The 11,742-nt window shown below is 43.3% G+C and overlaps 1 protein-coding gene and 2 pseudogenes across 1 annotated transcript; 2 read left to right on the forward strand and 1 right to left on the reverse strand.

The window, feature by feature from the left end:
* Nucleotides 1–2,567: 2,567 nt before the first annotated feature.
* Nucleotides 2,568–2,921, reverse strand: LOC102865278 (annotated as a pseudogene).
* Nucleotides 2,922–3,095: 174 nt separating this feature from the next.
* On the forward strand, nucleotides 3,096–3,725 carry LOC102860233 (annotated as a pseudogene).
* A 3,361-nt stretch (nucleotides 3,726–7,086) lies between these two features.
* CMA1 (chymase 1, mast cell) lies at nucleotides 7,087–10,688 on the forward strand. Its single transcript, XM_006903254.1, has 5 exons — nucleotides 7,087–7,144; nucleotides 7,745–7,895; nucleotides 9,608–9,743; nucleotides 9,983–10,237; nucleotides 10,545–10,688. Exons 1-5 carry the CDS (start codon nucleotides 7,087–7,089, stop codon nucleotides 10,686–10,688), a joined length of 744 nt encoding a protein of 247 aa, XP_006903316.1.
* Nucleotides 10,689–11,742: the final 1,054 nt, after the last annotated feature.

The following is an 11,742-nucleotide window of genomic DNA, read 5'->3' on the forward strand; positions in this document are numbered from 1 at the left end:
CAACACTACATTTCACAGACATTGATCCTTGTTCTGTCATCATTATTCGTTGTCCAGCCCTCAGAGGCACAACAAGTGATTGAAAAAGACCATGGTCTAAATCAGACACACATTAGTCTTTAAATGGATGTCATTGTTCCTTGGGGCTTTGGAATCACAGTCACCCGCTCTAGGAGAAGGCTTTCCCTCTGAAAGTTCTGGAGGAAGGCCCTTGTCTCTGAGCTTCTACTCTTAGACCATCTTCATATGACTGAGTGTCTCCGCTCTGACAGCAAATTAGGCATATAAAAATCCTGGTGCAAGGTCCCGTGAGGCCAGTGGTGGCATAACATGATGGGGACCTGGGAAGGTACTAGAGCTTTCCACCTGAGGTGCATGGCTAGCACAGCTGGATAATTAAAACCCTAGAGGAGCATGAATAGTTATAGTACTAGAGACAGAGCCCAGGTTGGAAGGCAATCAAAATGAGGAGAAATAGGTGCAAACATCCTTTAATAGTTGGAACATGAAGGGAGCTCTGGTGGCCTAGTGGCAAGAAGCTACATTGCAACCCCAGAGGCACATGGTTCAAATCCACCAGATGCTCTGCTGGAGAAGGAGGGGCAATCTCCTCCTATACCAGTCAGATTCGATTTGATGGTACACACACACACAAAATTAATAAAGTTTTAAAAAAATAGTTGGAACATGGAAGGTACAAAGTAAGAATGCTGGAAAACTAGAAAGTTGTTAAAAATTAAATGGAACACATGAACATGAATAGTCTAGGCATCAGTGAGATGAAACGAACTAACTTTACCCACTCTGAATCAAAGAAATCCCATGGTATACTATACTAGGAATGAAAAAGAGAATGGTGTTGCATTCATAGTTAAAAAAGACAATTTCAAAGTCTATCTTAAAGTACAGAGTTGTGATAGGATATTATTCACATGCATAAAAGGAAGACCTGTTACTGTGACTATTATTCAAATATAAGCACCAACAGTGAAAGCCAAAGAGGAGTAAATTGAAGACTATTATCAAATAATGCAGTGTGAAATTGACCAAACATGTAATCAAGATTTATTAAGGATAACACATGACTGGAATTAAAAAGTTGGAAACAGTGAAAAAGGAATGGTAGTCAGAAAGTACAGGCTTGGTGACAAATGAGGCCAGAAATAGAATTCTCAAATTCTGTATGTTCATTGATTTATTCATTACAAATACCTGGGGTTGGGAAATCCAAGATGGCGGTGGAGGCAGAGACAGCGTGGTGAGCAGCAAACCACTTAAAGCAGGGCCATTATGGCCTTCCACAGGCTTATTGATAATTGAACACTTAAACAGTTGATGACTGGCCGTCAGTGAAGATCGAGGCTCAACAACAGGAATTCAAGGATTCCCAAGGAGAAATGGGTGAATCTCGTGGCTCCCAAGCCCCCCCTGCAGAGCCCGCACAGCGCCGCACAGCCGCTGCAGCTCCATGAGGCTTCCACAGCCAGAATGAATGGATTCCCTCACCCAGGATGGATGCTGGGCACCGGCCCTCCTCAAGACTGGTGCAGCAAAGCCACCACACTGCCACAAGGTGGACTTGTTCTGGAGAGAATTCTTGGAGTCAGGATGGCGGCTGTGGGGGAAGCTGCCCGCACAAGAGGGGCCACACGCAAATCGAGCGCCCATGCGGCGGGGTGGGGTGGTGCACCCCCAGCAGCCGCAGGCCTCCCATGCTGGGCGGGGTGCACCCTGCTGGCCGCCTGCATAGGAGGTGGGGGATGGGATGCATGCCCGCCATCTGCAGGTTTGGGTTTCCTTGGACAGGCCAAAGAAGACGATTACCTGTAGAATGGATTGCTGAAAGTCACTGTGACCTCATGCACTTGCTGCGAAGGGTCAAGGACTGCAGCCTTCAGTACGGACTGAGGCTCAATGTCAAAACCAAGATTCTCACCACTGGACCAATTGGCAGCATCAGGATGGATGGTGATGAGATTGAGATTGTTAACAACTTTAGTCTGCTTGGCTCCAGAGTCAACACTCTTGGCACCAGTAGCCAGGAAATCAAAAAAAGTATTGCTTTTGCAAAGTCTGCTGTTAGGGACCTCTCCAATGTACCCCAATATGTTTTTCCCAATTAAAAAAATACCTGGGGTTGTTTTGTTTTGTTTTGTTTCTAGCTTGGTGGTTTCCTCTTTATTGATGTGTCTCCTACCTTACCCTCTCCACAATTTCAGTCCCTTCCATATACCCCCAAAGAGAAGGTAAAGAAAAAGGTTGTTGGGGTTTGGACCCCTGTGTACTTAGAAAGGGAACAGAAACCAAAACAATCACTGGATGTGAGTGAGACTGACAACCAAGAAGTCTGAAGCAGAGCAGGGAAGGTGATAGAGAAAGGTGAAGGAATGGAAAGGAGGTACTATGGGCCATTCTCACCATCACCCCTCGAGAAAAACCCTCAAACATGAAGTAGTGCAGGTCTTGAATAAGGGAAATTGTTGAGCTTGAAGGGGGAGGCCAAAAAAGGGGGGGGCACCTTTGTCTATGTAGAATGGGAGGCCCCCCACACTTCAAGGGCCACATCTTCACAGACTGTAGACACTTTCATCACTGTAGGCAATGTATAGAAAGAAGTCTTCTTCGTGGTGTTCCTGGTACAGCTGATCCATTGTGGCACTGGTGGGTGGAATGACACTGTTGACAAAGAAAAATAAGATATCTTCAGCTTGGAGATGAATTCACTTCCTCATCAATAAGTAGAACTGACCAACTGTGAGATCAGAAGGCACCAGGTACTTCTTTTTGTCCAGATCTCCTATCCGAGCTTTGGGAGTCTTCTCTACTATCACCGGAACCCGGTCCGGATATTTCTTTCTGATCTTCTGGCCCTAAGAGTGGCGCTTCTCGAACGGATGCTCCTTTTTATACACGAATTTCATCCTCCTGGGACCGGGCTGGACCAGGCAGGGCTGAGGGAAGCCAGAGGGGGGAGGGTGCGGGACCCAAATACCTGTTTTTAAAACATAAATTGTGACATTTGAATTGTGCTTCTTCCATCTTTCTATCCCTCAGTCAGATAAGGCCTAGAGACGCTTCTGGGGAAAACTATCATGATGGCCACCCAAGGAGAACCTCAAGTCCAGTTCAACCTCGTGTCAGTGGACAACGGTGGTACTGGGAAAATGACGTTCATGAAACATCATCTAACTGGTGAATGTGAGAAGTATGTAGTGACCTTGGAGGCGGAAGAACATTCCCTCATTTTCCACACCAACAGAAGACCAATTAAATTCAATGTATAGGATACAGCAGGCCAAGAGAAATTGGGGGGGCTGAGGGGTGTCTATTATATCCAAGCCCAGTGTGCCATTATAATATTTGCTGTAACAGTGAGAGTTATCTGCAAGAATGTTCCTAACTGGCAAAAGGATCTGGTTTGAAAACATCCTCATTGTGTTGTGGGCATCAAAGTGGCCATTAAGGACAGGACATTTAAGGTAAAATGCATCCTTTTCCAGCAAAAGAAGAATCCTTGGTACTATGAAATTTCTCCCAAAAGTAACTACAACTTCAAAATGTATTTCCTTCGGCTTGCTAATTAGAGACTCTAACTTGGAGTTCATTGGCATGCCTGCCCTTGCCCAACCAGAAGTTGTCAAGCCCCACTCTTGGCAGTACAATATGAGCATGATTTAAAGTTCGCACAGGCGACTACTCTCCCTGAGGAGGACGCTGATCTGTGAGAGAATGAAGCTGGACCCCAGCATCAGAAATCGAGTTTTATAGGCAACTGTCCTGTGATGTCAGTGGTGCCACATGTTTGCCACTTGTTTATCTAGCTAATCTTTGGGATACTGAAGGAGATGAATGTATGAGCTTCAAAGTTAGTGTGGCAGTTAAAAAAATCTGCATAATTTTAGAGCTGCATATTTAGATGTTTTGGAAAGCAGTTGTTTCCTTCTTGAGTTTCAAATATAAGACTTCTACAGTCACACCACAAATAAATACATAAAAGCACAAATGGTGACTTTACACACAGACCTCATCAGAAGAACTGCATAGAAATCAGACTGGATACATCTGTGGAAGGAATTGTTGGATAAGCTCAATATCAGCTGTCAAAACGAGGCCAAGTGCCAACTGTAGAACATACCATCAATTATTCATGTGCAAATTCAAATTGAGGCTGAAGAAAATTAAAACAAGTCCTGATAATCAATATGTGATTTTAAGTCTATTCCACTTGAATTTAAAAATCATTTTAAGAATAGGTTTGAAGCCATGAACAGTAATGACAGAAGACCAGATAAGTTGTGGGATGACATCAAGGATAACATCTATGAAGAGAGCAGAAGGTCACTACAAGGAAAGAGGAGAAAGAAAAAAATCAAACTGGATTTCAAAAGAACCTAAAAATTTCACTAGCACATCAGGAAGCAAAAACAAAGGGAAGAGGTGCTTAAGTAAAAGAGCTGAACAGAAAATGTCAAAGGGCAGCTTGAGATGGCAAAACAAAGTATTACAATGGAATGTACAGAGACCTGGAATTGGAGAATAAAAAGGGAAGAATTCAGTATTTCTCAAGCTGAAAGAACTAAAAAAATAAATTCAAGCTTTGAGTAACTTAGAGGAGTGATATGCAAAATCTTGAATGACCCAGGAAGAATCAAAAAATATGGAGGAATACACAGAATCACTGCACCAAAAAGAATTAGCCAACACTGAATTACTTCATAAAGTACCAAATAATCAAAAGGCAATCATAATTAAGGAAGATGTTCAAGATGCACTGAAGACATTGGCAAAAAAAGAAGACCCTGGGAATTGATGGGATCTCAAGTAACATGTTTCGATTAACAGATGCAGCCCTGGAAGTGCTAACCAGTCTATGCCAGGAAATTGAAAGCTGAGGGGAATAAGTCTCTCAGGCATTTTTGTTTTCTCAGTGGTTCCCTTATCCTTCTGCTCAAAGCTTGGGTGTTCTGCACAAGAAAGATCACAACTCCTTTTGGTTCTGAGTGAGAGAAGGGCAGTCAGAATGCAGACCTCTGGGATTAAAGGTCTGCCCTGGAGAAGGTCACACTCAAGTTCAACCAAATCCCAGGCTTCAACAAGCTGTGTGTCCAAAATGACCCCCAGAGGCTGGAGGTTAGGCCGAACGCCCATGACTTCTATGATATATGTTCTTTCTCTATTGGCAATGTGCCTACATGTGACTAAAAGTTTAAATACCGCTGTACCCCTAATAAAATTGAGTAGGCCCACTGATGCGCTCCCAGAGGGATTTTTTCCCTCATCACAGCCACCCTCATCAGCTTGTTGCTTTCTTCACCATGGCTTGGAAGACAGCAGCAGTGTTTTCCTTGCATGTGATATTATGCTATTGTTTGATATTTCCACATTCTGTTGGATCATTTCTCTTGGGAATGGGAGCAAGTATGAATCTCTTCCAGTAGATAGTTGTTCCTCAAATTTCCTGGCATAGATTGGTAGGACAATGTTCTTGACAACTATGTTCAGTCAAACTTGTTGTTTCAACTGGTCAATGAAAGTGAGAGTAGTTCAGACCATGTCCTGCTAGCAAAACTCAACAGGGAACGTGTGCCAGTTTCTCTCCTCCCTAGAGAATCTCTCAAGTTTCTTACCATTACTCTGAGACCAATAGTACATTAAGGTTAGGGAGAGAAAGATCTTAGGCTCCTAATCATGTGATGCTCCCCAGGACCCTTTGCAGATGCAAACTGGTACCTTCATTAGTTTGATGTCCTTTAAAATTGCCCTTTATTAAGTGTGAGTTAAGAAGGCTTAAATAACATGGATAACCTTCCTGATGGATTTTTTTAATATATTTTATACTCCAAAGTTGAAAATTATAATGCTACAAGAAAAGGCTGGAATATGTCAGAGATACTTTGATTCGAAAGGCTACACAAGAAAGCTATTAGTGTTAATAAATTTTGCAAATTTGCAGGCAAAAAGTTCAATCAATACACAGATACTAGTTGGGTTTATACATCATCAGCAAACAATACAAACAAGAAAAAAAGGAGAAAAAAACACTATATATGAAAATAATAGTATTACGGTTGTTGTGGGGTAGAAAGTAACATCTCCGATGCAGACACCAAGTGTATTATATTTCTTCACCACCAAGTATGGTTTGTAATGTGAGAAAAGGAAACTCCAGCCTCACTAGATAAACCACCTTTCTCCTATCTGTATAAATTAAGTATCTCTGTTTAGTGATAAATTTAAAAATAATTTTCTTTTTAATACAAGAGAAAATAAATATGAGCCATAGGACTTTGTAAGAGATAATAAAGGTGTAACCTACTCCGCAGAGCCATTCTGAATGTACCAGTGAATCTAAGAGTTGTGACAATAAAATACATGCATCAATGTTTTTAAGGCTGTTAAAAATGCTGATGAAAATCCCATTTTCCCTGTGATAATACTGCAGTGCCTTGTCTGTCCTGTTCCTCCACCTATTCTGTTTAGTTCAGAGGAAAGGAGAGATCCATGCCAACGTTTCTCAAATTGCTGGAATCATCCTTTAAGTGAAATGCCGCTCACATTTCAACAGGGAGTAGGATGAAAACTAAAAAAGAGCATTGTACATGATAAGAAATTATTTCATGAACTTTTTAATCCTTTGTTTATTTCTTTATGCTCATATGTGCCTGTGTATAGGTACTGGGTAATTTTACCCAATGTATTTTTTATTGTTGACCATAGTCATACAAGTTTGAATGTTTCAGAATCTTCCTTCCCTTGCCCTACACCACACACATGTTTCCAGTGAGTTTTTAGCAAGTTGTCTTAATGGGGTAAGACATGATCCCTCTCCAAAAGGACCACCGTGGTTCAGAATTCATCTTGGAAGCTGGCACTTAGGAGTTCTAGTGTAAAGATTACCTCTCTGGGAACGTGGCAAATCTGAAAGAATTTCTGATCTGAATATCAGCTAACTATGAAGAAAGGGAGAGAATGTGACCAGGAAGTTGCTGTGGTTAATAGCCTTCCCCCTCCCTCACTTGCTGAGAGTTATAAAGCCCACAGTTGAAGGCCAAAGCAACACCTATCATGGGTGGCTGTTCTCAGAAGATGTATCTTCTTTCTCTCCTCCTGCCAGTCTTTCTTCTATTACCCAGAGCTGAAGCTGGTGAGTTTTGGGGGTCCTTCTCTCTGTAATCTATAGAATCTACTCATAGACCAAAGAAGCATGGTTTTACTATAGCTGGGTCTTCTTTAAAGGCCCAAGACATTTAAGGTAATTGTGAATCTCAGAGTAGTCCGCACTGGGACATGCCCATCATCCATTCTCTGTAAAAATTATCATTTCCATAAATAAAGGATTCTACAATTACTGAGGGTAAGTGAGAAGACATTTGTCTCTCCCCAAGTGAGGTATTTATCTTAACCTTTTGAGCTTCAGGATTATGCATTATCTTGTGACTTGGTGGTTCTATGGCACCAGTCATGGTCTGTGGAGAAGTCAGGACAGAAACCTCTCTTGTTCATTGACACAGGAAGGGGGAGGATCTACTAAGAGAAAATGCCTGTCTGTTGTGTAATATAGCATCATTAGTTAATGCATGCTGGAAGAAAGAGGGAGAATTTATGTGGGCAAAGCAGGTACTGCAGAGGGACACTCCCCAGTGAGGATGCAATTCAGCAGAAGGCTCTGTCAACTTTAACTGAACTGGTACATTCCTGGAGACAGTATGTTGCCTGTATTCAAGTCTTGGGTTTTCTATTCCAGGGGAGATCATTGGAGGCAATGAATGCACGCCACACTCCCGCCCCTACATGGCCTACTTGGAAATTGTCACTCCCGAGGGTCACCTGATCAGCTGTGGAGGTTTCCTGATAAGACGGAACTTTGTTCTGACAGCTGCTCACTGTTCAGGAAGGTGAGAAGACAGGGTCTTGTTGATCTCCAAGTAGGAGAAATGGTGCAACAAAGAGTATCCCATGGGGTATTCTGAAGAAGGGCTCTTAGACCTGGATAAACTTTAAGGACAGAAAAGCATTAGACTTGAAGAAATTTGTCTTATATTTGAATAGATGCCATGAGCTTCAGTCACTATGGATGAAAGAGATACTTACCCCAAAGACCCCTTCCCTCTTCTAAAAGCCATACTCCTTCACCCTCACCACAACACAAGGACTAGCAGCCTACTCGTAGAGTTCCTTATTCCCTAGGTCATTTCCTCTAGATGCTTTTCAAGAGCCCTGATCTTTCGTTCTTAGCTACCAGACCTCTTACTTATGGGATACAGAGTATAAAGTTCACATGAGACCCTACCACTTCCCCCTCTCTTTAATATTCCCTGCACCCAAGGACTAGTCTTGATATAGAGTTCCTGCAAAATCTATTCCTAAGGAGAAGGTGAAATCAAGTTTCTCCTTGGAAGCAAAGATTTTGAAGCTACATCTCACATACTTTGGGCATGTGGCCAGGAGGGACAAATCCTTGGAGGAGGACATCATGCTTGGAAGGGTGGAGGGACAGCAGAGAAGAGAAAGACCCTGGATGAGATAGATTGACATGATAACTGGGGCAAGGGGGGTATGTGTGTTGGAATCAGTGAGACTGGCTCAGGCTCAGTGCAGGGTTCAGAGCTATTGTAAATAGGATTGCTATGAGTCACAGGCAACTCAGTGGCACATAAAAACAACAGGGAGCTCAAGTGGCCTAGTGGGTAAGGAGTTGGGCTACCAACCCAAAGGTTTTTGCTTGGAATCCACCAGCTACTACTCTATAGGAGAAAAATGGATTATATTGTATGGTTATTATATTATCAAATAATGCTATATGATTGGGAACCATAATCCTGTGTGATTTACAGCCTCTGAAAACCCCCTGGAGAGTAAGCTATGAGTCATTTCTGACTCTCTAGCTCTGTGTTTGATGGCTTTTTAAAAAAAGTATGTCCCAGCAGTTCCTCCATAACCGGTTCACAAAACCAAAGAAGCAAACTCACGGTCATTGAGTTGATTTTAACTCATAGCAACATTGCAGGTCAGAATAGCACTGCCCCATAATGCTACCAAGACTGAAGTCTTTATAGATGTTAACTGACACATTTTTTGTCTGGAGAGCAGCTGGTGGGTTTGGATCATCAGCATTTGGGTTCTGAGTTTAGAGCTCAACTACTGTGTCATCAGGACTCCAAGACCTGCTTGGGGTGGGGGGAACCCACATTGCATTGCAGCTAATTCCAATTCCTGGCAACCCCCCATCAAATTTCTAGAGCTGTAAATCTTTACAGGAAAAGTCTACCCATCTGCCTTGCATGGGACAGTTGGTGAATTTGAACCACTGACCTTTTGGTTAATAGACCAACTATGCCACCAAGACTCCTTTGTACTGTGACGTCAATACTTAGAGCAATCTTATGAACAACAGATCTGAACCCTGTCCTATCCTGTGCCATCCTTATCATCTCTGACACACTTCAGCCATTGCTGCCATCACTGTGTCTAATCTCCAGCAATTCCTGAAGGTCTGGGAAAACTGAACATCTCAAACACCAGAAAAGGATAGTTCCTCAAAATGGGTGCATATGGGGAGGAAACTCAAATCATCACTTTTCTCCTTGTCCTTTCTTCCTCACAACAGCTCTATAACAGCGATCCTTGGAGCACATAACATAAAAGAAAAGCAAGACACATGGCAGATGCACAAGGTCATAAAACAATTTCCTCATCCAAAATACAACGGCTTTACTGTTCAAAATGACATCATGTTACTAAAGGTGACAATGTCTTTTTTCCCCTTTTCCACTTCCTGCCCTCTTAGGCTTCTCCTTTAGGTCCCTATTGCCCTTAAATTTCCCCAACTTGTCTCTGATCCCCACCCCCTCCCAATTTTCAATTCACCCTTTTGGACCTTCTCTCTGGTGAGAAGCTACTTGCCCTGGTCCTCCCTGATTGCCTCCTTCTGCTCTGTGACTCATTTCCAACACTGATAGCCCACCTCCTATTCCCTTCACAGTTAAAGGACAAAGCCAACTTGACCCTGGCCGTGGGAACACTCCCCATCCCATCCCAGTCCAACTCTGACCCAGTGGGAAGAGTGTGCCGGGTGACAGGCTGGGGAAGAACAGGAGTGATGGAACCATCGTCAGATATTTTGCGGGAGGTGAAGCAGAGGCTCATGGATCCCCAGGCCTGCAAACGCTATCCAGATTTTGACCCCAAATCCCAGCTCTGTGTGGGCAACCCCAAGAAGATAAACTCTGCATACAAGGTAACACTCAAGCTCAGGTCCTTCCCCGAAAATCACTGATTGTTCTTGTTGTTGTTAGGTACTTTCAAGTCAAGTATGACTCATAACAACCCTATAAACAACAGATCTGAGGCCTGACCCACCCTGTGCCATCCTCACAATCTCTGACACACTCAGGCTTATCACTACAGTCACAATGTTAACCCATCTGGTTGACTGTCTTTTTCTCTTTCACCATTACTTCACCTTTCCAAGCACAATGACCCTCTCCAATGAATAGCTTCTCTTAACTCACATTTTTCTCTCTCTTCCTAACACACAACCACAGGGAGATTCAGGGGGCCCTCTTCTATGTGCTGGAGTGGCCCAAGGCATTGTTTCCTATGGACGAGGGGATGCCAAACCTCCCGCAGTCTTCACCCGAATCTCGTATTTCCGGTCTTGGATCAACAAAGTCCTGAAGGAGAATTAAACCTGGGAGCCTGTGAAGAATCTGAGAAGAAACTTAAACCCATGCAAAGTTCTCTGTGCTATTCTCTCTGGACTTGCCTCTGGTTCCCACTGAAGTCTTGCCACATCCCTGAGCCTCAGGCAACTTCCTCTGTGTTACGTTGTTGCTGTTACTGTGCCATCGAGTCAAGTATTCATAGCAACCCTAAGAGCTACAGATCCAACCCCTTTCCTATCCTGTGCCTTCCTCACAATCTCTGATCCCCTCAAGCCCATTGCTGCAGTGATTGTGTCAATCCCCCTGATTGAGGGTCTTCCTCTCCTTCGCTGTCCCACCACCTTCCCAAGCATGATGTCGTCACCCTCCAAGGAATAATCTCTCCTAGCAACATGCTGCAAGTATGTGAGATGAAGCTTCATTCTGTGTGTTATAGAACTCAATAAACTCCAGTAAAGACCTGCTTCCATACTTGAGTGTCTCCTCTCTCTGCTGCTCTCTCATTCTTACACATAGAAAATAAGTTCCTCTCCTAAGAAGTCTGCAAAATTTGGAAGGGATGCAGGTGTACGCCTGTGTACATATGTAAGAAAGAGAGAACACAATGAGTTAAAAATGGGGGGGCGGGGAAGGAAGAGTTTCTCTGCTGAGACAAAAACTACACATACCCAGCTTAAACAAGAAATTATACCAGAGCCTCCTTGCTTTAGTTATCAACTCTATACGAGTTCTGGCATCCCTTTGATTATCTTTTATAGCAATGAGAATACTTTGAATTGCAAATGAAAAGTGAGGTGTTGAGCAACATGCCTGGCCTCTCCCTTCTGGGTGCCAGGAGCAATCCCTCTCCAAGTTGTCTCCCAAAAAATGACTCCAGACTTTGAAGAATGTCCCCAGGAGTTGACAAATCACCTTCCAGTTGAGGACCACTGGTTTAGACATGCAACTGAGGAGGACCTGAAGCACCTGCTGCAGAGTGTCAAGGACTGCAGCCTGCAATATGGATTGAGGCTCAATGTCAAGAAGACAAAGATTCTCACCACTGGACCAATCGGCCGCATCAGGATGGATGGTGAAG

The sequence above is a fragment of the Elephantulus edwardii genome, unplaced genomic scaffold, assembly GCF_000299155.1.
Source record: "Elephantulus edwardii isolate Elephantulus edwardi_28Jun2011 unplaced genomic scaffold, EleEdw1.0 scaffold00550, whole genome shotgun sequence".
Taxonomy (NCBI): domain Eukaryota; kingdom Metazoa; phylum Chordata; class Mammalia; order Macroscelidea; family Macroscelididae; genus Elephantulus; species Elephantulus edwardii.

What these genes read in the sequence shown, in the direction of transcription:
- CMA1 (XM_006903254.1), top strand. Translation starts at nt 7,087, where the DNA reads ATGTATCTTCTTTCTCTCCTCCTGCCAGTCTTTCTTCTATTACCCAGA. An exon ending in ATTACCCAGAGCTGAAGCTG is followed by an intron (nt 7,145 to 7,744) that starts GTGAGTTTTGGG and finishes TTTCTATTCCAG; the next exon opens with GGGAGATCATTGGAGGCAAT. An exon ending in GCTGCTCACTGTTCAGGAAG is followed by an intron (nt 7,896 to 9,607) that starts GTGAGAAGACAG and finishes TCCTCACAACAG; the next exon opens with CTCTATAACAGCGATCCTTG.